At 41.0% G+C, this 27,059-nt stretch overlaps 1 protein-coding gene across 1 annotated transcript in view; it reads left to right on the top strand.

Annotated features, from left to right (window-relative positions):
* The window catches only part of LOC122405499 (glutamate receptor ionotropic, kainate 2-like), a 130,739-nt gene that overhangs the window by 77,308 nt on the left and 26,372 nt on the right, over nt 1-27,059 (top strand). Inside the window, exon 8 of the mRNA XM_043410301.1 lies at nt 10,631-10,783. Coding sequence (XP_043266236.1) covers nt 10,631-10,783 — 153 coding nt within the window. The remainder of the gene's footprint in view (nt 1-10,630; nt 10,784-27,059) is intronic.

Genomic DNA, 27,059 nt, shown 5'->3' with positions numbered 1-27,059 from the left:
AACTCCCAGGGGGTGGGAGTGCTCGCGACGCTACATCCCACGAAATCCACCAGGCGTCTTCTTCGCGCGTCTCGATTCCCTCCCCGACCTCTTTCCCGCTCCCCTCGCTCGCCCCCCAGTCGCCGACGACGATTCTTTTTATTCGCTGTTAAACGACCAGGTTAGCCGGAACAAAGTTTCGCAAAAAGCACGGTCACAATCAACCGTGGCGACGAAAGAGGAGGCTAGCTGAAATAAGGGTGGCACGTTCTGGGAAGGAAAGGGTAGATTCCACGTAGCCAGCGAGAATATAAGCCACCTTCTCGAATAAGCACGCGTTTGTTAGACCGATCCAGCGAGCGTCCTCTGGAAAATACAGAATATATACAGTGGCTCACGAAAGTGTTCGAACGCATGCAAGAAATAAATGAAACAAGAGAGATATTTATGTTAGAGTTCAATTTCGAAGATAACATCTTAATAGCTATTAGACACAAGTATCAGGATAATATGTGTGGGATCCACTTCGAATTTACCCTGTCTGATTTTTACAGAATTTGTGGTGTTTAATTTTCTTACCCTAGTAGTCGATAACATTGATTCTGGAATTTTATAATTTTGAGAAAATATTCATCGATAGGACCCCACCCTTCGTGACCTAGTCTTCACAAGGACATCAAAAGTAGAAGTTGAAAATAATATCTTGTGACTTGCGACAACGAACTGTGCTTGATGTTTCATAAAAATCGAGTGTATTGAATTGCCTCTCAACTGAAAGATTAAGTCCTAAACTGCCCGTACGTTTGTCCGTCGTGCAAAAAAATTGGTCCAGCTCGTAGCTGGAAGAACGTATCTGTGCGTTTGTCCCTTTTAAAATTCAATTCATTCGTTCCGATACTTCCAATCGCCCGGGAACCTCATCTTCGTTCCCTTGATTACCGCGCGCGATACCCTCGATTAGGAAAAAAACGACACTGCGCAAGAAGTGAATCAGTATGCAAGTATCGTCCACGGTATAACAAGCTCTCTCGTTGAAAGAGGCTGGGTCGAACGCACACAGGCAGGGCTGTTCCATAGCGTGGGTGCAAAAGATACCTCTGCAGAAAAAGTGTGGATGCAAACTATTATTTTTGTAGTAAAAATAATAGACACCTCTCCGATTGCTATTAATCTTTTAGACGAACAGAGTTCGAATTAATTTTCTATGCAATCTCTGTAAGGGCGTGTTTGGTTATTTTTATTTCTCTCGAAATAAAACGTCAATCATTCCTGAAAAATTATGCAGAGTAAAGCAAGTTCGATCAACTGTTTCTCGGTTTCTTAATTTTCTGTGAATCGGAAAATTTATCGAGCACAGTGATGGAAAAACTGACGACGGGCTACCCGCGAGCGTTTCTTTTTTTCTTCTACTTTTCATCCTGAGTATACCAGTTAGCCAATGAATCACCGAGTTTCCCGCGCGAAGCGGGATAACCTTTACCCTCGTCGTCGTAAATCAGACTATCTCGTAGTCGAAAGGTTTTATTATTTTATCCGGCAGCCAGCAGTCGTCTCTGGGCGGTCGAGAGACGAAGGGTTTTCAGAGCAAAGTGGCACAAAATCCCCGCAATGTGGTCGAAACGTGTACTCGTGAAATGTTTACAACGAATCCGATTATTCGTTGCAATTTCCTGTCGACTTGAGGTGAATTTTTTGAGGAGAGCTTTTCAAACGATCTCTCACCGATACAGTATTATTTCTGAATACTTACGCATTAAACCGATCGAACGTTTTGGCTACATTTTCATTGTATTTTGTTTCTTATTCAAACGGAAATTTAATTTTCAATAATGATGACATTAAATGTGCATATTCCAATGAAACGTGAAATGTGGATTTTGTACGAACTGAAAGAGTAAATCTACCTCAATGCCATTCCAAATTTTCGATAAACGTAAACCCGTGGAATCGGTTATTGCAATACAGCGTAAAATCTTTTGAGTTGGATTTGTGTTTATTAAAATGTTTTTTACATTATTTTGTATGCATAATTCGTAATTCTTTGCGTTCAGAAAATTATTGATAAATTGATTTAAGCTGCGTAAATTTTAACCACGTTTAGGGAAATTTGTCTCTGTGGCGCGGAGGTGCGATCAACTAGCTGCGAGAGAAACACTAAACTCGACGCGCAGCGTCTTCAACCGGTTTATTAGATTTTAAATTTCACGCAACTGTAAATACATATTTCAGAGGCGTATCGCGGGACTTCCGTTCGTACAGTGGCGCTATATCGCGCGTGACGACGCCTGTAAATATTGAAAGCTGGATTACCTACTATATTTGTTGCCCTAGCGATGGTTTGCCTAAAATATTCTACACGTTTCGAACTCGATATTTTGCATGTACCTTTCGAAGAAAAATTATGAAATATTGCTCCTCAAAATGTGGTGGAGCCTGATTTGCATCACTGTCATTCTGGAGAGTTGCAACCCTCTCTAACGTGAAATATTTTCATCGAATATGCAGGGTATCCCAAGTTTTAATGATCAACTTTGTCAGCATGTTACTAAATTGGACAGAAATGTCGAAGGTTTTTTGAAAAATTATGAGAAAATTATGGAATACGTATAATGTATGGTTCATCGACACTGTTCGCGTGGTTTTCCAAGGATTCTTCGTAATGTAATGAAACAATGTTCCGAATAATAGTTAATTAGTCTTCGTTAGGTTACAAATTGCAATGTAAAAGGTTTCCAGAGACCATATATTTAAATGAAACATTTTTATTACTTTTTCACATGGGTACTAGCATCGTTGGGGATAAAGGAAAGGTCGCTGCCTAGTTCGGTGATTTGGGATGGTAATCCAATGAAAAGAAAAGAAATTGTGGTAGTTATTCAGGAGAAGGAAGCTTTAAGATATCCACTACTTGAGCCTTTATCTTAATAGGACAGTGGGATAGTGGGACATAAATTGAAAGATAAGTTTTAGGAAAAATTAACCTCCCAGCTTTATCCAGTTGGAAGTAAAAAGTTTTAAGCAGAACACTTTTGAACGGAATATATGTGTAATCAAACATACGTATAATAACATTTATACATTTTAGTGCACTAAAGAAAATGAAATTTACACTCTTTAATAGAGTAATATTTAGTATTTGCTGTGACCAATTATGATAATATTTACATTCTGCTGATTTGTACACGGCGTAACAGGAAATCCCTAACGATAAACTGCGACAACATTGTCTAGAATATTAGTTTCCCTTGCCACGTAACATTGTCTGGATAATCGATCGTTCGGTTAATCAGTTTTCGGATAATCGAGATTCCACTGTGTACATATACTATATCAGTATGTAATCTCAAAGTGACACGCAGTTGCAGTGGCTTAATGCGCGATTTCGGTGTTTAATGTAGACCCTCTTCAGGATGTAGAAACCCATAATTGAATCATGATACAGATAACGTACACACTGTATATGCGAATCCATATTTCATCCAATATAGTATGAATTATGGTGTAAGATACCCGAATATTCCCATATTATTCGTAAGAGCTCAGCTCTGATTCATTTCGTGTAAAATTTATGGACACAAATCCTTAGAAAAATTGTCAAAGATAACGAAAACAATCAGGTGGAGAGAGTTAATGAGACATGTTGTTTCCCTTTCAAGATAGGGGAGCACTAGCTTTGATTATGACTTGTTTAATTAGCAAAAAAATAAAATATTTCTTTTGCATTCGTGGGAGAAGGAGAATTAAACAGCTCGTGGTTATAGCAGTTATCGCCATCGCGCGTAAGATTTCGATGCCGTCAGGAGCATAAGCGTCAGACGACGGTTTCGCTTTAAATGCTAATGAACAATCTGAAAACAGGGTCTGGGCAAGGAGTGGTGGAATCCGCGGGCCAGCCAGCGCGGATGAAAAATGACAGGCTGGCCAAATTAATTTCTGACGACAATTATTCCAGCAGGACGGATCGCGGATTAAGACGTTCGAGGGGGAAGTTCACCCTCGTAATTTCGATGCTCGCGAGAACTTGCGAAATTTGTGGCGCGCGACAAAATGCCTGCTAACTAACCGACAATCCGTCTAATCTACTCCCAGCCGAACCTGCGCTGCTAGCAAGATTACGGAATCCCCTCAGAAATCCTGCGACTTTTAATTTTAATTAATTAACCTCCATAATCGCCCCAGAATGTCGCTTAATTATCAGTAAGGCGTCTTCGGTCTCGCGAGGATCGAATCTTCAACGTCCACGAGAGTTCGACTCGTCGTCTAAAGTCGACACGCTTGTTTTCTTCGCGAACTATTGTTAGGTGAATTTTATTCCCAAATAATTAATAAATTAGCTTTCATCCACATTCGTTAATCAAATAATGAAAAATTCAATTTAATCCTCAGTTTCGTCGGATTTTACCCGCTTTGTCGCTAAATAATTCATAAATGACTTGATAAATTGTGGAAATAATAATGTATTATCAAGCAGATCGGAAATAAGTTAATACGTTTTAGCATATTCATTAAATGTAACTATCGAACATTCGTGTATTCGGATTTTCAACTATGTGCAATAAAGGGTGCAAATAGTGGTGTATCGCGTTAAATATACATCGTAATAAATCTTGTTTAATAACATAGACAAGATTATGTATAAAATTAAATTGAAAAGATAATTAACCTTCTTTACTATATATTACATTGTTGTAAACAATATTAACAAGATTTTTCACTGAATACCAATAAAGTTAGTTCCTTAGATAAGATGTTAAAAGAAATAAATCTACAGAGTGAAAAAGATCTTCGACGGTTTAATTGTACCCATTGTTCTCAAGTACCGAAAATTCTGTTGTAGATAAACGTAGAATGGTAAAACACACTCCGCGTGTAACAACCTCCGAGAGCGTTGGCTCTTTATGTTAGCTCCCATTTGAGCAGCGAGATTACAAAATCCCCATAGGAGCCGCGAAATTTTTAATTTGAATTAATTAACTGCAGCGATCGCCGGGCGCGCCAGCCAATTACGGCTCGGAGATAAATCTTTTGTGGTCTGCGAGGTATTCAGATCACACCCATTGAAGTTTCGAACTTCGAAACGCATCGATGGAACGCCGACAAAATTTTCTAGCGAAGGTAGAAAGAAGGGAAATCTGTTTGACCAAATTTTTGGACAGAATTGAAGGTTTAAGTAGAGTTCCTCTGTTCGGTTGGATCGTTAAAAAATTTATGAAAAAAAATTAAAATATACGCAATGGAAATCTTGATTCGTGTACCGTTGGAAATTTTTAAGGTCCACAAAAAAGGAATTAAAATTGCCCTCGAACGTACGATCTAAATTGAAAATCTTGATATTTTTTTAAGCACAGAACCGTTTCGTGGAATTAAATTTCCCTAGTCGACGGTGCTTACTTTTATTCAGCAATACAATTCACGTAATCCAAGTGTTACCACATAAAATCCAGACCGAGTTCTTGAATCCCCGGTTCCTTGAAATATTTCTCTTCGGGTGTTCGCGCCGATATGAATGGAACGTTTAAGCATCGATACGTGGAAAATCGATGTGACAGTCGATACACGCCTCTATCTCCTACAGAAAAGTTACAGCCCCGTTTTCTGTTCGGGATCATCAATTCGATACGCTCAAACACCCAAGCCCGCGGCTTTACGACTGCTACGCCAATATTTTCCCGCAGTTTGCTCGAACCCCGTAAATAATAATTGAATTTCGACTCCCCGTTCCATCGACGAAGTTGAAAATTATTCACATTATTTTAGACGATTTATCCAAAACAATTATACGATAAAATTTGCACGAAAGAATTATTCATTATTTATCGTGAGCGTCTACTTGCGATTTATTAGCCAAAGATTTCGACTCCTTTCACGAGTGCAGTATAGGCTAATAGAATATTAATTATAAATTAAGTGCAGGAACGCGAAATTCCGTAATTTCAAATATGAATCTCGGTTGAAAATTCGGAAGTAGTAAAGAATTTAGATCGAGTGTCCATTACGTTTAGAATAACGTACTCTAATTTTCTCGACACGCGCGATAGTGCACGGCAGTCTAATTTTCGCCCATTTCCCTGCTCGCTGTTAATTCTTAACTGATTTTGCAGGATAATGCTGTCGGGCAATTCACTCTAGCACGAACAGACACGCGTGTTCCTCTAAGTTCCTTTACACGTAGCTCCTATAAGAGCATAATATTAAAACTTACGATGCTTGTAAATTACTAATTCACTACCTTGCTTTATAACCTTCGAAAAAATTATTTTTATAAATTTTTATTAATTCGTCCAATCTCCATTGTCTTTCAAAATTGCCTTGGACTAACTTGACCGGAGCATTCTCGAGGCAAAGTTTTCCATATTAACCGTATCTGTCGAGCTGTTTCGTATTCCACACACGTTTCCCTCGAAGCTCTGGCTTCGTGGAGCACCAAACATTTTCGATCTGATTCTGGTGACCAATCCAATACTTTTAATACCATTTTCTACTTTCCATTGTGTGCAAAGGCGACTTTCGCGTTTCAGAATCTTCATTCTTTCATATCAACCATTCTTCACTTACTCTTTTAAACCGGTTTTATGTCGACATCAAAAGACTTCCCTTATAAATTTTTATCGTTCCCTCTGCGTTCGATTTATTCGTGGAAACGCATGCACTTTTATTGGATATTTAATTATCTTTGGAATTCGTTGCTGGCATAGAAATAACGCTCGAAAGTTTAAACTGACGTATTATATATCACTGTTTACGACATTTAATTTAACTTTAAAGTTGCTTCCGCTAATTACGTTCGTTTAGAGGGGCTTGATTACGTTATTTCAATGTTGACCACCTTTCGAGGAATAGTTTCTATTGTGCATCCCGTCGGTCGATGAACTACGAAACTGGTGAGTTTCATAGCGGCGGCTCGTTCCTTGGAAAGTTCATTCTATTACGTTAACCGACGATTTTCTCCGACCGTGGCTGGTAATTTTCCCGGCCCGTCTTGGCTCGTCAAGCAAGCGTCCACTAAACGCGAGGAAATAATACCGATGCATTATTTTCGCTCGTGAAACCGTGCGATAACGCGAGTTGGGCGCAGCGCGGCACGGCGGAATGCTGTTAGCGTTGATTATTTTCGACGATAACAACTTTTCGACGCCCGGGCTTTTGTGTCGCGCGTTTCCATCGAATTTCCTGGCAGCCTCGTAGAAAACGCCGGCCACCGGCGTCGAATAATTCCCGCCGGGCCGTTCACCGCGCTATTCCGCGTCATTGCTCTCGATTCTATCCGGAACAAAGGGCAACGGGTCGAGGAGCCTCATTCATTTGTCCGATCGGTCGCTCCGCTTATTAACGATAAAGCCTCGTTGATAAATAACCTGATTGGACGGCAATCGGTCCGCGTTTATTTTTCCTACAACAAAGGCAATACTTTTGAACGCGACTCGTTCTTGAAAGAAAGATACCAACGACAGAGCTTTCCAATTAAACATCACATTACTCAATTCTCTAATGTAATCATTTCCAAATAAATATCGACAAAATCTTCGTCGATACAGAGTCGGAATCCCCTTGTAAATGTTTCATAGCAGCTGATAAGTTAATACCATTAAAGCCGGTTGACGCAGTCGCAATGTTACTGTGTACGGTTTTAGAGGAAGCTTAAAAACGTACATTGAAATACGCGTGCATTGGAAAAAAGTGAAAACGAACGGAGGATTTTTCCGCACAAAAATACAGGGAAAACGGAAAATAAAATAATCTATATACGAAGCTTCGTTTTCGAAAAAATTTTAATTACTCGCGGAGAAGAAATTGTCTCCAATGCGTCTGCCCCGTTATTCGTTATTTCCACTTGATGTTTGAGAACATCGTGCTCGAGTCTACACACACTGTGCACCACTGAGTTTGATAGCGATTTTATGACCATTTTACAGCGAACTTTGTACCGTGTTATTGAAAAATCGGCATCGATGTTCGTCAGTATTGAAAAACACCGGTGCAAGTAGAAAACCCTAGCGATGTTCAGACGCGTTATTCAAGTTACACTCTGGCGTCCTAAACCTTCCTAAAATCAGTTTTCCCTGATACAAAGATTAGTATACAATAACTTTATCACACATTTAATATTCTTTTCAGCGAAGAATCATTTTTATTTCGTATTTAATTTAAAAAATTACTATTCTTTGATATTGTCAGAATTAATGATTACAGAAAAAATATAAAATTATAAACGATGAAACTTGTGTCTTCTGGCAAAGGAAAAGCAGCTAATTTCTAATTTCAAGTTTTTGAAATTCGACCAGAATCTCAAGAAGACGAGCAGGTATCGTTAAAATTCCACCTGAGGCGCTCGATTTTTATTAATAACGTCCCATTAGCGTCATAATCGCGTAGAGTCGTCGTTCTAAAACGCGAAATTCACGGTTCCCCGATCTCGATGGCGTCGCCTCGAAGTGCTCGGGCTCGCAATTCGTTCGACGACGTTAATTATCGCGAAGTTTCCCGGACACGGAGACGATAATGAGCCACGCTCCGAGTAGAATGCTTCTCCCGGCGCGGTCGAACGTCTCTCTCGAAGACGATTAAGAGATTTGACAGGCTGCACGCGCGTCTTGGCTTTCGACGAAAGCTCCGGTATTTCGGGTGGATTCGGGCAAAGCCCGCGGCTGAACGCGCGTGTCTCGTTTCGTAGATTCCCGTTCGAGTGTTTGTTCGGGACAAACACGTGGTCCGTGAACGTCTGCATGCGGAATCAAGACCGAGAAACCGCCGTGGTGGCTGGAGGAGGATGAACCGTGGTTAGGAAAATTCGACACTGGCCGGAAAATGGTTTATTCGGGGGATTACCGGGGGGATTTACCGTTTGGACGTCTCCTGCAAAATGGTGATCCATAATGTACACAGAGTCGCGTCGAACTTCGACGCTTTGCGGTCCACGACACTTTTTATTTCGAAATTTAACTGTCTTGCGTGTATTTCTTTATTGTAGCAATGAAAATCCAATTCACCAAACGCTCGAAATGCTATTTATTTCGCTCGAAAAGTAATACTCTTTTAACACATTGACTGCCACGTCACCCATATATGGGTGACATGAATTTACACTGATGAGCTGAAAAAATTAAGATTAAATCTTAAAGAAAATAAATCTTGATATAATACTTAAATTTTAAAGAAGCTGTAAAAATAAATTCTAGGACAAATTGTCGATATGCTAGTTTCCAAATGTCCAAAAAAAAGAGTATCGTTTTCGTAGACAATTTGAGGGGTTTAGTCTGGCAGTCAACGAGTTAAGGAACGTAATTTGATATTCTCTTAATAGAAAATTGATCGTTTTGTACGATTCGAGAATTCTTTTTCAAAAGAGAATCGCGTCGAGCGCGTTGAGAGGTTAACGGCGGCCGGTTTATTGGTCGAAATTCGTTTGTCAGCGGATAATTTGTTGCCTCGTACGGGAGTTGAATCGGGTTACGAACGGGCTTCATTAACCCGCTGGTATTGTCATCGGTGGAAATTACGAAAAATTGTGGCTGGAACGGAAAAATAGAGCACAGAGACCCGATAAATTTTAGTCTGATTAAATGCTCGAACGTGTCGGTGTATTGGGAATACGCAACGCTTCAAATATTACGTATAATTGGATCATCATTTGCCGAAACAATAACACGATACTTTAAAATCAACCACAACATACTGTTCAATTAATTGCCCGATGAAAAGTATTATTGTTTGAAATGCACAGTTTCGATCGCAGCTCAAATATTTCATTTATTCTTGCAAACTGAACAGTGACGCGATTCTACAAATCTAATTTTAATTCAATTTAATTACCTAGTAATTTATAATATTGCTTATTATCCAAGAATATCAAATTGAACAGTTAGCCTGGAACAACTGGCTCTTACAGAAAGGTGCATCCACTTTGGCGCTTTGGTAAACGAAGGAATGCGATTCGCATTTTCGGTTCTGTCCGACGCGATATCGGCCGTTCCGCTTCCACAACCCTTCCGAGCGAAACTGGAAGCTGACGGAGCTTAGATTATTTCCATAACGGTGCAAGACGCTCAGCTGCGCTTGCAAAGCTCTCACGCGACGCGGAAAATGACGCGAAATTAATCCCACACTCGACCGGCTGGAATGCACGCCTTCTTTTTCTCTGAATATTGAATTTTCCCCTCGATAACCGCCCCCCCGACTTTTACGCCACTGCCTGCCAATCTATTTCCCCGCTGTGAAACGGTGGAATTTTTAAAAAATTACACGATACAAATCGAGCTGTATGTTCTTAAACGCAGAGAATAAGCAATTTAAAAAGAATACAATTTTTTAAAATACGAGGTACTCAGATACCTCGTGTCTTGTTCGAATTATTAAAATTATCTTTCTTTAAAATAGGATTTCGAAGTACAAACGATGCCTTTTTTATCTTTTTAACATTTCATCTGGATTGGATGGAAATAGTAGGAGTGATAAGGAAGTCGCGAACCCACAAATTGTCCGTTTTATGCCGATCGTAAGGTCTCCTAGTAAATTTTTCGGAACACATTCCCGCGTGGGAAGTGATTTTCTCTCGTAATTTATGGCAGACCTCCGGACGGCCGTCCGGAAAAAGTGCGCAAATATTTAATGTCCCAAAGCGCGAACAGCACTGAGGAGAGCACACCTTTTTCAGGCGGAGCCAGCCCTGATATACGACAGCGTGCAAGTGTTTGCCGTGGGATTAAGGACCCTGGAACAGTCGCACGCGTTAAGGCCCGCTAATATCTCGTGCGAGCAGGAGCACCCATGGGACGGCGGACTGTCTCTCATCAACTACATAAACTCGGTGAGTTTTCACGACTTACATACATACGTGCACGCGTAGCCGCCCGAAAGACTGCGGTCGTGTAATTTCGCGAACCTTGCTTGGATCTCGTTTGCGTTCATCGCGCGAGAATCCACTTCCGTTTCTGGGCTCCCCGTTGCGTCAGATTCCGCTAACGTCTGGTAACGAGTGTTTGTGAAACAGCCACAGCGATTAATATTCAAACACCGCGGTACACCGTACGTTCCTGCTTCCTATCTGATCTTAATACAAACTTGAATTAATTTTCGTTTTTATAAATTAGTGCACTTTTGGGTTTTCGCATAAATTAGTCGTTGTTGCGAACACCGACTACAAAACAGGCTACTTGTATTTGGAGATTTTTAATGGGGGATTCTAGAGGCCAAAATAAGACGAAAATCAAGAATACCAATTTGTTGATGGAGGCTTCGTTAAAAAGTTATTAACGTTTAAACTTCCGCCCGTACTGAATTTTTTTCTCGAAAATGCGCAAGATTTCGGGGGTGTGGCTGTTCACCAAAAATGATTGTAATTGAACCCCGTAACCGAAAATAATTATTCCAGAACGATTTGAAATTTTTTTTTCGCCGAAACATTTAGACACTTACTGAATTTTTTTCTTGAAAATGGTTAGGATTTCGGGGGTATGTCTATTTACCAAAAATGATTGTAGTTAACCCCCACAACCGAAAATAATTTTTTTAGAACGATTTGAAATTATTTTTATTCGCGAAAAAATTTCAGTGGAGTTGGTCAGACATTGGTCAGACGTATTAGTAAAGAATTTTTATTTCGAAATTACGTAGGATTTTGGTGATAGGTGTATTCACCAAAAATGATTGTAATTGACCCTCGTAACCGAAAATAATTTTTCCAGAATGATTTGAAATTTTTTTCGCCGTAACATTTAGACGCCTACTGAATTTTTTTCTTGAAAATGGTTAGGATTTCGGGGGTATGTGTATTCACCAAAAATGATTGTAGTTGACCCCCACAACCGGAAATAATTTTTTTAGAACGATTTGAAACTATTTTTATTCGTGGAAAAATTTCAGTGAAGTTGGTCAGACATTGGTCAGACGTATTAGTAAAGAATTTTTATTTCGAAATTGCGTAGGATTTCGGGAGTAGGTGTATCCACCAAAAATGATTGCAACTGATCCCTGCAACTATAAGTAATTTTTTCAGAACGATTTGAAATTTTTTAATTTCACCGAAAAATGACTGCACCTACGTTTTCATTGTTTCGTAATTTCGACGTTTAAAAGGAGAGACATTAGAGGGGGTTTGTGGAGAGTGTTTTACCTGGGATCTATGGAAAATTGATATTCTTGATTTTACCCCATATGTATCGTATAATTTGTAGAGAAATTAAATTAAAACAAAATTTGCAATGCGTGTAAATTTTGATTCGCCGACGCGACTGAGAAGGAAACTTCAACGCGAGGGTAGAATTTCGTAAGCGCGTTGTTACTCGAGATAAAATTCTCTGTTTGTATACTGGTGGGATTAACGCGGAGAGGTATAAAAGATGTTGCGTTATATGTTCAAAAATAGTCGGACAGAAACACGGGGATCTCTTCGAAGCGGAATTTAATGTTATCTTATAATCGTAAGATACTAAATGGGAAATATCTCTGGACGCGTGCACTGTAAAGAGCTGTGATAATCAAGTTGGAAAATTTTAATTTAATTTAATTCATCCGGTAAGCGAGAAAGAGCCTTTGATGCGTCTGTTTGCGCAAGGAACATTTAGTATAAGATATATAGATATATCGTGACAAAAATCTTTCTATTAATGCAAAATTAAAATATTTTATTTCGTATGTTTAATCATTTTCACGGTTACAAACGTTGATTGCGATTTATAGACAGTGGTTTCCAGCATGTCATTAGGCCATACGCAGGCCAAATATTGTCGCGTTACACATCGATATGTAGAGATTTTCGTGGCCATGGCAGAAATGGGGTCGAAAATTCGACATTAACGGATCCGATATGTCGACAGGCGTGTAATTCCTGTCGCGTATGGAACATTGTTAAATAAAATCAGTTATCGAGTACGTCATTAGTCGTGTTATTGCCGTAACCGATTATTCTGTTAGTAGGGAAACAGCGAAAATTAGGCGCGCCGCCGCAATTATGGATGTTTGATTTAGTTGTTTCCGATCTTAACGAGATTGTTCGTTATCGAATTGACTGGCTTTGGAGGTTCCATTATATTGGCTCGGATTACGTCGGAATTGTGTAAATTCCGATCAACGTGCACGCCGTATCGTCGAAACGCTTAGTATTTCAACGGGACAGATTTCGCGTGATTTTTCGCACTTTTCTGCCGGCTCGATTTTCAGCAACGGCTATGCATTTTTTATCCAACGTCGAACAATTCTCTGGCAAACGTTATCTTCCCTGAATAACTGAATTTATTCCCTCTATCGTTTTTACTGAATTTTCTCGGTTATCCGTAGCGAAACACGGGATAGAGTAAGCGAGTCGAGATTAACTTTTCCCCTATTAATTATTGTACGAGAATTTAAGCAACACTTTATAAAATCAATTTGTTTTTGTTAAACGATACTGTCTCTGTAGAGGCCCGGTTTCTGTCGAATTTGTAAACCGTTTGTTCAGGCGTCCGTAAAAAACCGTGTAAAAAATCTCGACACCAGTGTTTGCAATTATCCCGAACACAATTGTTTTTGGCGGTCGTCCAGGCCTTTTGCATTCGTAATTTATCGCGACAATGGAATAGGTTTCTTCGCGAGCGTGATAAACGTTGTTGTTCGTCGAAACCAGGTTAGAATGATAAACAATGAAGCTTTCCAAAGCGAAAGTTTTGAACGTTTCTAATTGTTACGTTACAGATGGAATTAATTTCTGTTTATTCAAACACTTTCTCTGGATTTAAATAAACATTTTGCAGTTGTCGAAGGGCGATGGTGCCACGGGGTAGAATAAATTGTTTAATACAGTAATGAGTGGCTTGAAAGCTGTCACCACCACTGGCCACAAATCCTTCTGCGGTCTTGCTCGTTCCTCTTTTACTCGGCGAGCAAATCCGAATACCGTTCTTGCGCAGACAATAATTGAAACTGTCACAGAGTAGAAAGTACGCTTCATCTCCAGTTGTGTTACATTCATTCTTTGGAAAACTCTGAATCAGAGATCAAAAGCTATTTAAAAAACTTAATCGAGAAAGATTCAACGAGGAATTTATCCGCCTGAAATTCTATCGAATTTACAATTATATATTTAATTAGTCCCAGCGTTACCGTTCGATATCGCAAATTAATTCCGAATTAGATGTCGCGATACCCTGGGCGACGATCTGGTCGATAATTTCCCCAGAAAAGCAGTCGAGTTCGTTCATAATCCAGACGGTCTAACGATGTTCGAAGATCTTCGCGTCCCCTGAGGGAGCACTTATGGGCCACCATTAATTTAATAGCGGGATGGCTAAATTCCAATATCGGTGGTTCCCTAATAGTCTCCAGATATTTGTGGGATATTCGCCCACGGTCGGATTCCGGGATGACAAAGTGCATACTTTCGTCGCGTCGCGGATCAAGGGAAATTTCGATTTAGAACGCGTTACGCGCAATTTTCGACGCCGTGTATACCCAGTAAACAAGACGAATAGAGTCCGGTAATGGAATTTCCAACCTTTTAACGACCTACTGTCACAACTTTATAATTTTCTGGAAGGGAAACTCGATTACTCTGGCAGCGACGAGGCCGAACTACGAGTCGAGTCGAGTAGACGTTTCATCTTACGGGAGTTAGCGTCCCGTCGAAACTGAAACAGGAAGCTCCGGAAAATATCGCTGCTTTTCCAGCGAGATCTTCGTTTGAGAACCGTGTAATTTCGAGAACTGTCTTCGAACCATCGAGATCGGTAAAGTCTCTAATACGTTTCGTCCAACGATGCTCCGAAGTTTTTACGCCACTTCGGAAATCCGTTTCTCGAGGTTCTTCCAAGTAGCTGTTTACTGTGTGGCGAAAATCGTCGACCACTGGGAAATTTTTTTAATTTTAGAAACGGATGAAAGTTTGAATTCAGATAGAAAGATTAAAATAGCAGTGTCCAGTGATGGTCTGACCTTTTGGGAAGTTATCGATAAGCTATAATTGTTCTCTGTAGAGTTTTTAATGCAGTCCAGAATTGCATTGACAGGGATTCGTACAAAATTTTAAATGCCGTTTCTGTTTACGATTTAACAGCGGTAACGAGTCGGGCCATTCATAAACAGTAGTTTTTCTTTTTGAAAGCGCCGCGCGATAACGTCCAAGCCGTAAAACTGCTTGGCGTTACTCCAAACGCGTTTATCGCGGAATTAGCTATCCCGCGTTGTTTGTCCGTACGCTTTTCCAGACCATCTTTTGGCTGAAATTTGGCACGCGTGCGCGCGCGCCTCCCATGTTTATCCGCGTTGGCACCAATCGCGCCCGAGCTTCGTCTCTCAATTTAGAAACGCTCACTTAAGACGAGTGCACCGAGGAAATGGGTCGTTTGGTTTTGGTTACGAAAGTTCCGACGCTGGAGGAAACGTAAATCCGCCATAATCGCCTCTACGTGCAACGTGCATAATTTTTGGAAATTTTCCATGCGCGAGAAACGACGTCTCTCGAACCGATCGATCCAAAATTAAAGACTTGACTATCGTAGGCGAAAACATTGTAATTCTGTAATTTTTCCTAGTTGCGTAGATGCAAAATTTTGTAGAAAATAATGGAGTTAATTTTAATATACATAATATCTTTTTATACGTAAGATTTAAGTTTGATAAGAATCTCGATGTTTGCAAAATCATCAGACTGTTTTATTATTCTCGAAATTTTTATATTTTCATACGCAAAATGTCAAAAGAACGATCATACTATTGTCGGAGTGAATAGAACCGATCATATGGTTTTCATTTGCCAATCGCGGTACAATAGAAATCGCGGTGTAGATTTCACAATGGAAAATATCACCGCGAAAACATACATATACTATTGTTTCTCGTGACGTCGAAAGGATCAAATGATTCATAATGCTCGGCGAGAACGGTGCGATCGATGATTTATTTAACCGATGACCGTGTTTCATCCGTATTTTATTGTCGAAATACTGGTTCGCCCATGAGCTCCGTGCAGCTTTTCGAGTAAATACGAAGACGGAATTCTGTACGAATTTTCTAGAGAAACCAATATTTCCATTATCGACTCAGCCTCCCTTCTCTTTATCTTCTCTGGGCGACTCAATTACTTGTACGACCTGGAAGACGTCTAATCTCTTGCACCGATGAATGCACATTCTCTTGTACGCACACACTTTGCGATGCATGCCAAGTCGGAAGTGCTGGGGTCGATAAATCATCGCGATTTCGTGGCAAATCGCACATCGAACTGTTCATTTCGCCCGATACGTCGTATCATCAATGCTTTATGATCCATTGCTTTATGATCGCGTGAACGAGTGACGTAACAGTTTTTCTTTTTCCACGTTTTCCTTGAATAGCTTCGTAGAACGATCGCAGGACAAAACCACCCTTTTTCGTTTAATCTCGTTTTCGTGCAACTGTCGTGTATTTCACTTTGAGTGGCCTTTCCTGTTTCATTAAAACACGTTGCGTTTGCTCGTCCTTTTTCTTCTGCGTTCGTCACGTTGGCGACAGTCATCGTAGTCGAGGATTAACGGAATTAAATTCTTGCAATGGATGTTTAATCGAATATGCACGCGTTTCTTAAGAGAACGTATCCTCGTTTAATTCCAGTAATGGGGATAGCGCGTGATCATGTAAACGGACAAATTCGTGGTCATATATCCGGGCACTACTGTGTTTCCTTTCTAGAACGGACTCTTATCCACGAAACTCTGACCCGGACAGAATGAAATAGGTACAGCCGCTATTTACATTAAGTAATGTTACGTTTAGTGGTCGTTCCGTTTTATCACGTGTAAAATTGCTCGCTCTTAACACAATCCTTTCTACTGTAAGAGCGTGATACAACTACCAACCAGAGGTGCCAGAAAAGCACCGACGGTGCCCTACTCACACATGTCAGATCACGCGTACGTGAGCTCGTGGAGTTTCGGAGAGTCGACAAAGGCAAACTGACACATGCCCTCTTTCTCGATTCTCCGAAGCTGCCCAAAGTAATTTCGGACCGCCTCGTGGGAGTCGAGAGAGGAAGGCTCACATTTGTCATCTCGATCTTGGACAACTGACTCTTGGCCCCAGCTGACCACTGCTGACCACACCTGATACTTCTAACAACTTACAACGATTACGACTGGCTACTGCTTGCCCCTGCTGGTCTCTGTTTGCTACTACTTGTCAATGGTGGTCTCCGCTGGACTCTGCTGGCCACTGCTGACCACTGCTGACCACTCCTGATGCTTCTGACAACGTATAACGATTGCTACGTGTTACTGCTTGCTCCTGCTGGTCTCTGATTGTCTCTGCATGCCTTTGCTGGACTCTGCTGGCCCCTGCTGACCACTGTTGACCACTGCTGGCCCTTTTTGACCACTATTGGCCTTTGTTGGCAACTTCTGACATGATGTATATGTATTGAAACTTTGTATAATGTAAATCTATGGCAATAAATGAAATAATTTCAAAGAATTCTATGTATTCTCATCATTTTTACCTTTCTTTTCCTCTCCAAATCATTGCCTTAGTTTTAAGAGACCGTTTTTCCGGTTAAAATTGGATTCCCAAAGTGTCCAGCTCTCTTACTTGCTGCCAAAATCAAAAATTAACTTTTAAATCTTTTTTTCTGTAACCGTCACTTTCGTACCTGCTGGCAAAATCGAGAATTCATTTTTTTCGTCAAAAAATTTTTGCTCGAAAATTTCGCCGATTTCCCAAAAAGTCCTGAAACAACTTCGAAAGTCCTGAAACAACTGGAAAGTCCTGAAACAGCTGGAAAGTCCTGGAATTTCTTGGAACCCCTGAATTTTTAGCAAAGTTCTGAGTTTCAGGACTTCCCAGCTGTTTCAGGACTTTCCAGCTGTTTCAGGACTTTCCAGCTGTTCCAGGACTTTCCAGTTGTTCCAGGACTTTCCAGCTGGTTCGGGACTTCCTAGTGGGTTCAGGGAAACCAAGGAGTTTCAGGGAGTCTTATAACTAAGTTAATGATTGGGAGAGGAAAAGAAAGGTAAAAAATGATGAGAACACATAGAATTCTTTGTAATTATATCATTTATTGCCATAGATTTACATTATACAATGTTTTAATACATATATATCATGTCAGAAGTTGTTAACAAAGGCCAGCAGTGGTCAGCAGGGGTCAGCAGGGGGCAGCAGGGGACAGCAGAGGCAAGCAGAGACCAGCAGGGGCAGGCAATAGCAAGTTGCAATCGTTATACGTTGTCAGAAGTAACAGTAGTGGTCAGCATCGGTCAACAGAGGCCAGCGGTGGCTGGCAGAAGTCAGTAGTAATCGTTGTGCGTTGTCAGTAATATAAGCGGTGGTCAGCAAAGGCCAGCAGAGGTTGGGAAGGGCTGGCAGTAGCCAGTCGTAATCGTTATATGTTGTCAGAAATATAAGCGGTGGTCAGGAGAGGCCAACAGAGGCTGAGGAGAGGCTGGCAGTAACCAGTAGTAATCGTTATACGTTGCCAGATGTATCAGAAGTGATATCTGAAATGATATACATATGTACGCTCATACATAGGAATAATAAAAAAGAATTTATTTTTTTCTTCAATAATTTAAATATGATCAAGGGGTCTTAAAACGTGTGTTTCCATAAGGAAAATTTCACAAAATTTTTTTTCATTATAGTACCTTGCGTATGTTCGTCTACATATATAGGTCGGAAAATATAAAATACCTGGCCAGTCGAGACTTGGAATCGTATGCCGTCGACGTGAGGTCGATTTTCAGTTGTCCAAGGGCGAGAAGGCAAATGTGAGCCTTCCTCTCTTTACTCCCACGAGACGGTCCGAAATTACTTTGGGCAGCTTCGGAGAATCGAGAAAGAGGGCATGTGTCAGTTTGCCTTTTTCGACTCTTCGAAACTCCACGAGCTCATGTACGCGTGATCTGGCATAGTGTGAGTAGTGCATCCGGTGCTCAATCCTGCATCACTGCTACCAATGCGTTCTTTTATAAGCACCTCTCCTTTTGCTCCGCGATCTCTGTATTTTTCCGAGTGTCGCACTTGTTACTTCTAACGATCTTCCTCTCTCTCGGAGTGTCGTATCTGTTTTAAAATTATCTTTCCTCCTCCCGAGTACAATGTTTGTTCGCCTTAACGATCTTCGCCCCGCGTTCTAATCGTAACTTCTCGTAATAACTTCTCCGTTTTTCTCCGGATTCACCGTTTGTTTATCGCAATTCCTCCTTCGAACTTATCTACGTGGCTTTTTTCTCGTTGCAAAAATAGCGCAACGGAACGCACGAGGCTCGCGCACGCGATTCCGCGCGGGACAATTTACGAGTCGGCGCTCTTTCGTTGCGTACATGTTGTTTTTAAATTTTCTCCCATTAAATAGAAATGTCGGTGACGTTGGAACTCGTAAAAAAACTGGGAAACATATTTCCTTATCATAACATTCCCCATCGTCGAAGGAAAGTAAAATATTTATGATTATGAATAAAAATATGTAGAAAGCCTTGCATAGCATTGTTATAATATGGTTTTAAAATTGTTTGCACCGCTTGTATTATAATTTCTTTTACTTTTCCAAGTTATTCCACGTATTCAAAAGTATACTTTCAAACTTATAAACTCGTGGCCTTTCATATTTTAAAATCTTACACTCGTTGCCTCCAAGCAATACGTCGTAACGCTTTGCGGAGGGGGGAATGTGTCCTCTGTTGAGAATCCTTGTCATCCCTCGACAAATTTTTTCCCGCGCGCCGTTTCCAGAGTTCGTTTACCGAAATTGTTCGTTCACCCTGTCCCTTCTCGTCCGGGTGATATTTTCATCTCCAGTATCTTTGCGTTCTCCAGCGTATATACTCCGTCCGCGCGAAAAACACACATTTCAGAATTTTTGGAACCGTGAACGCGTCGCCATCGCGTCGCGATCAAATCTCGCGCGGTGCATAAAAGTAATAAAAATAGTTTAATCTCGTGGAAGCAACTTTTTCACCCGCTACCATGTTCGTGCAAATTCATACTTACAGAACGCCTCACTTTTTGGGGTCAGTATTTTTTACAGAGCTGGATCTAAAATTTAGATCGTGAACCGTGTGGTTTATAGTCTTGGAATGGTTGTATGTATAGAAATTTTTAAAAAACAGTCACTGAACCATCGAATATGTAATTGCGTATTTTGTAACGAATCAACATCGCTGATAGCTCTGTAGGGTTGATGATAAAGAAAGAATTGAAACGAGCTCCTTTCGTGCCACCGTGCAGTCGCTAAAATATAAGAGTCGGGAGTGCGGGGAGTAAAATGGCGCCGAGGAAATTGAGATTAAAGCAGAGGCAACTATGTCCCGCGTTATTGCTTCAGTTATTCATGAATCATTCCAGAAAAGCATCGTGTCGAAGAAAAAAATTCCCGGCTAGAGGCGAGAGAGGTTCGCGCTAGTCACCGGGACCCGCTCGTGCAAGTAATCGGACTACCGAGCGTTAAAATTGTGCACGATGCTCTTTTATCATGGCCGCCGTCGCGCAATCTTCGCCGAACCGTCATCGTCGCTGGCGGGACACGCGCAATGTTTTGGATGAACGGTTACCGAAATTGCTGCTTGTTACGTCGTTCCGACTCACCCGTATTTCCCCCTGTATTCCCTGTCTAAACCAGTGTTTCCCAATCTTTTTTCGGATCGTGCCCCATCTCGTCGCCTCGAAGATTTTTACGCCCCGCCTGGCACGATAGATGACCGAATTCCCGAAAAATACGAATGTCGATCCGATAACCAAAGGCTCTAACAATCGTGTCAGCAACATGAACGTAAATAAACTTTAAAGAGAGATCTAGATTGCGATCTACAATTTAACCACCCGGTATTTCCACTCCGAATTTCAATTGTTGAACGTATCAAACACGCAACAATTAAGGGGAACCTTTAATCATATTTACAACTTTACCGCGCGAAGTTAATCCAACAAACGCTACGAGCATATTCAAACGAAATCCGACAGTTCCCCAGTCTGTTTTCCTCCGACGAAGGCGGTAATATTCTTAGTTCGCGGTGTACAAGGGGCGAAATTAATGGAAAAGTGAACAACTTGCGTAATTTCAGTTACGGATCCGACAGCGTAACTCTCGGAGGAAAATAACCGTAATATTTCGTAATATAATCTGAAATACGAAGACTGAGACACCGTAAATAAATAACTCGTCCGCCATAACAACGACTATTACCGATCGCAAAATTCTTTCGAAAGGTTATTTAACTAGCCTGGAACACTGATTCCCGATCACTGGCTATCAAAAAATTTAATATCGCGGGATTAACGAGGTGAAAACGGGGAGGTTCGAGCACTCTGGCGTATTTCCAAATGGCGATCAAACGTCATGCAACTGTCATTAGCATCGCAAAGCACGTGAATTCTTTAAACGAATCGTCGATACGAATGACGTCCTACGAAAAAAATCCATGCATCGAACGTCCATAAACAAACCCAGGTTCGTTTTCGAACGAAACGTATCGATACTCGGATATCATTTTTTAATTTCAGCAATCCTGGAATTCCCATAGGGAAACTAGAAACTAGTTCCAACCAGTTCCAACACTGTTCGTTTTATTTTATTATTCGTAGTGGTTGCACTACAGAGCAGAGATCTCTGCCAGCATGTACTGGCCTCTGCTGGTCTTTGCTAACCGCTGCTGATACTTTTGACAATGTCTAACGATTAATACTTCCTACTGCTTACCCCTATTAGTCTCTACTTGCCTTCGCTGGTCTCTGTTTGCCTCTGCATGCCTCTGCTGGCCTCTGACCAGTGCTTATCATTGCTGATACTTCTGACAACGTGTAACGATTGCTACTTGCTCTGCTGGCCTCTGATAGTCTCTACTAACCCCTGCTGACCACTGTTGACAACAGTAAACGACTCCTGACAACTTCGAATAACATCTAAAGGCTGCTACTGGCTACTGTTGGCTTCTGCTAGCCTCTGTTGGCCTCTGCTGACCACTAACAACAGCACACGACTCGTCACAACTGTTGACATCACATAACGACAGCTACTGACTATTGCTGACCACTGCTGACAACAGCAGGCGTGTCCTAACAATTGCTGACAACACATAACCACAGCTACTGGCTATTGCTTGCCTCTGCTAACCACTGGTGACCACTGGTGACAACATATAACACAACTACTGGCTATTTCTGGCCTCTGCTTACAACTACTGACATGATATATATGTATTAACATTTGTGAGTTCCATGTGTGCTATCTACGTGTTCTTATCATTTTTATCATTCCTTTCCTCTCCAAATCATTCCCTTAGTTATAAGATACGTGCCACCTCTTCGCATATCGCATATTTCCGAAATTACTTGGGTTCGGAGAATCGAAAAAGAGGGCATCTGTCGACTCTCCGAAATTCTACGAACTCACGTACGCGTGATCTGGGACTGTGTGAGAAAGTGGAACGAGTTGTCCCCGGTACACCCGGGGCTCCGACCGGCATCTCTGCTCCGGAACAGGGATCGCGAATTTCAAAAACAGTAATAGAACTCGTAGCCAGCGGTTATTCGCGGCAATTATTTCTCGTTCGGTTCAATTAAGCCGCGCGGGAAGAACCGTAATATCGCGAGCCAGGATTTAGGATCCCGTCGAAATGTTTCCATTAGGGAGCTGAAACTTAGTTATAGCGTCGACGATCCAACGCCAGCTTTCTGCGCGACTCTCGAAGGAGCGAAGCCTTGATTCGATAACGCCACTCTGGGGAGCCTTTCCGTAACGTTGAGATATCATTTTTTCCGGAAGAAATTAGCTTCGGTGCGGGGGAAAACTCGTTCGTAACGGTCAGTTCGAATAGATTTCAGAAAAACGGTTCCCCCGGAAAATGTTTCGATGCGATGAAAATCTTCCTGCAGTCTTTAGAAATTCATCGTGGTAAATAAAATATTTTTTCGGAGAAATATAATTGAAAACTTTCCCCCAAGCTTTCTAGTTCCACCCACTCTCTGTTTAAATCGCATCTTGAGCTCTTTAGGAGAATTCAAATTATCCGTCACGTAATTGGCGCTGAATCGAATTCTCGTTCGAACGAAGCGCGAAACTGTCGTTGTTAAACGGCCGCGTTCCGACCAACATCCCTAGGAAACTGCTAATTACCAGCATAAGTGCAATCGTTAGCGTCGAGAGGACATCTGCGTGGAATATGATTACACGGGCATAACGTGTACACAATTAGATTTCCTTCGCTTTGGCTCGCTGGAAAAATACGAGGAGATCTGCCTCGGCGTGCATTGCTGTTTGTTGCTGTGCTTAAACGCTCTAACGCGAGACTAACAAAGACACGGTGATGCAATTAGTCAACAAACAGTTCTCCACGATTTCTGTTAATTACGCGCTTCGGTGTAAATCACGGACTGACAACGTTATTGCTCGCTCGTCTTTGGGGTACTAATTGCTCGTCAAAATCCAAATTGCTACGAGAGATGACAATTACAATAGCAAGCACTCGGGCAGGTTGCACCTCGATCGTTTCAAGATTTGGATCTTTATAGAAATACTAAATAGAAACTGTTGTTTGATACGTTTCAGAAATAATTAATCGTGAAATGTAAGCCACGCGCACCATGTGCGTTTCGTACTCAAGAGATCAAGCTTTGCGGAGAATTTGTCTAAACCAATCATATCGTAATATGCACTCAACCTTCTATTAGTGGTAAAACTGGGTTGAAACAGTAAAAGATAAAAATAGGATCCCCGTACAATAAATATTCAAGTACGTTGATTTCTTTCATATTTATCAAAGGAAATTATTTAAAACTCGTGAAAAAGAAATAAATAAAACAGGTAAATATGGTCAGACCGGAGATTCGCATATAAGCAATTTAAATTAAAATGAATTCACTTGCTGACCGATGGTACTTTCGGAACACAAAGCCCGACATTACTTTGTCCAAACACGGGAAATCTATTTCATTCTGCGTGACCGAAACAAATATATTCCAACAATGCTCAATCGCGTTCGATGCATGAATATTCCAATATGCGTTTTTATTAAAAGTAAACATCAATCTGTCTAAAAATTCACTTAAAATCGGAACGAAGTTTCCATAACAAATCAATTGATACTTCTATTATGTAGCAATATATTTGCGTCGAGGCATTATCATTTACAATAAATTATTTTTAACGGAGTGTTATCCTTGTAATTGAAATTTCCAATAATCGAGGCTCGAGTGTGTTTCTGCGAATGGTTTTAAAATCATATTTCCAAGATTACAGTTTGCAGGAAAATGTGAAAAGAGGAATTCATTTTTTTTCTGACGACGAGCAAGAAGTCCCCTTCGACGAACGTCGAAAACGGGAGAATTCACTGTTTGCTCGCTGTTTGTTATTTTTTATTCCGAACCTCTCGTTACGTAACGCAGCTCGGACGTGAAACTTTTCCCCCGCGAGGGGAGACCGTACGTGAATTTAAATCATATTACGCAACCGTGCCGTAGAGGGTGGATCAGGAAAGAGACAAGGATAGTAAAAATTTTTATAACGATACGAGGAAGCACAATAATGACCGAAACATTCCTCTTATTTTTCTTCTGCTTGCATGTATTTCGAAAACATGTCGATTAACGACGAACAAACAACAAATAAAAATACGCAGCGACCGGGCACATCTTTCCACGCTGTTATTTCGAAGCCAGAGGATTTTTAACAACTGTTACGAATGAAATTTAGTTGTTTCTATCAGCATAACTTTACTGCACGTGAAATCGTCCGTGTTCGTATTCGTCCATATAATGTTTTAAATAAATCTCGAGTAGAGTTAAATTCCTCATAATAAAATGTAATGAAATTTCATTCGTATCATACATAAATCATATCGATGAACTGTACCATAAATATTGTGATTAATATATTCACGAAATATTGCTTCGTCAAAATAATTACTTCGATTAAAACAGTATTTCCGTGTATTGGAAAATTGAAAAGTTCGAACCGTTGTCTAAGTAATAAATGAAACGAGCTGCCGCACGCGAACGAATTTTTTAGCAGCGTCCAAAAGGCTTTGAAGTCGCGGTTAAACGTCGCGTTCCTTTTTCTGGAGAAGTTACAAGGGGACTAATGGCGATTAAGTGACCACAGTAGAGTACTTGGTGTAATCTAGTCGACGCAGTCCGGTTATTGCCCTTTTAATCCGACGCTTATGCCGTCAGAAGTTAACGGGCGTCCTTGCACGAAACACCAGAAGTTATCCGTCGTTGCGGGCCAACTTGAACCCAAGTTTCCCGCTTTAACTAGAACAGAAACCGTCCATTAATTTACGAAAATGGCGTCTCGCCTCGGTCACTGTTTTGGAGGCTGCGGATACGCGCTCGAATGGCCGCAAACGTCTTTATATCATTGTTTAATTATCCGTGATTGTCAAGGCTCGACGGGGATCGTAAAACGCCGAGTGCCACGAGATACTGCACGACCAGCCAAACAAATGGGAACGATTGAATTCTTTTTACTTATAGAGCCACGATATCGAAGTCCATACGATCGAGAACTTTATTTTTAGTATAGACTACTTTAAGAACAGTGTCCTACAAAAATTATTTAATACCACTATCTATCGTTTTAAGTTACCTACGTATAGTATCGAGTGTAACAAAAATTTGAAGCGTATGCAAGGAAAAAATGATTTTTATTTTCTGGAATCGCTGGAAAATAAGTAAAGGAACTTTTTGAACAGATTCGACACGCCTGATCGATAGCACCAAGGATGATTTTTTCCCATAAATTTGCATCCTCGATGTTTGTTTTTACTTAATTAGCACGAGCGCGTTCGGTCGGTCGGCCCGGTATTATTAATTGGTGCATGCGGCGCTGGAGAATTCGCGGTGCTTCGAAATTGAAATAGCCGAACGACCATACGGGGCGTGATAAGCAATGATTTTCCCACGAGACGCGTAATCGTCCCAAGGGGTTCGAACGTTCCAATTATTCCAAGATAAATAGCACATTCCTTGCGCTTAAATAACCGTGACGCTGATTTAACTCCCCTGGAATTTTATAACGAACTTCCAAATTACGTCGAGAGTGAAGGTACCGCATACCTTATACAAAGATATTTACCCTTTTTTAACGAAATGATTCCCTATGCAATTCTTCGCTCGGACGCCAGCCACGAGATAGCTCGATACTTTTATTTTTTCATGAATAAATATTCGGCTCTCTAATGCATACTGATTTTTATTCACGGTCCAAACACTCGTCGTCCATTATTTATACGAATTAACATTAGTGGTGGTAATAACTCTCGCCGTATTAATTAATTTTACTGTATTAAATTTTATATTATCTGAATGTATAAAATTTTTATTTTTAACAAATCTCCTATTCCTGAATTAAGATTAGGTATAGTGTCTGCTATTTCTCTGACCCTCTGACATCGAAGATGGAATAAAGCTACTATTATTATAGCATAGGTCGCCGTTGGCGAAGAGAATTCATTTAAATAATTAAAATCTTCTTGCCGTTGCCACATGGACTGCCAAATCGATTTCGTTAAATTATTCCATCGACGCTTTCTACGTTTGTTCGCGATTTGTGCTTTCGACTCGATAAATTTATTTTAACCAATTTGACGAAAAGTTTCAACAACATTCGAATGCAACGCAACCCTGATCGAAACGTCAACGTGATACGCACAGAGGGGTGTTCTGCTTTCTTTCGATTATGTTTTAACGATAAGAAACGATGACGGTGGCGGTGACATTATGCTTCCAGCGACTTCCTCTTTGGAAACGAGCGCGCGCGGGTCACGTATATCAAATGAGAACACCGAGCGAAATTCGCACGGATGGAACGTCCATTTTTAAGCCCCTCATATTCTAGCCGCGTGCTGAGGATATATGCGCGACGACGCGGAAGAAGAAGGTGCCCGAGAGGGACGAGCAACGACACCCAGCGTGCTAGCTGCGTGGTTTACGAGACCAGCCACGCGTTTCTGCCGCGGAATTGGGAATTTCCGGCACGACGAGCGATAGGAGCAATCGTTCGACGTCCGTTCAACGATTCCGTGCACGTTCGAGGCTTTCTGGTAACTTCCTTGCTTCGGGTCTAATTAGGAGCAAAGTTTCTGTCGACGAGTGTCCGAGTCTGGTAACTTCGACGCTTGGCGAAGTTCATCTTTGTTGCTTCGTCGATC

Source organism: Colletes gigas, unplaced genomic scaffold (assembly GCF_013123115.1).
Source record: "Colletes gigas isolate AHSC1104 unplaced genomic scaffold, ASM1312311v1 Colletes_gigas_Sc00001, whole genome shotgun sequence".
In the NCBI taxonomy this organism is placed as follows: Eukaryota; Metazoa; Arthropoda; class Insecta; order Hymenoptera; family Colletidae; genus Colletes; species Colletes gigas.
This window is presented reverse-complemented; position numbering and strand designations above follow the sequence as displayed.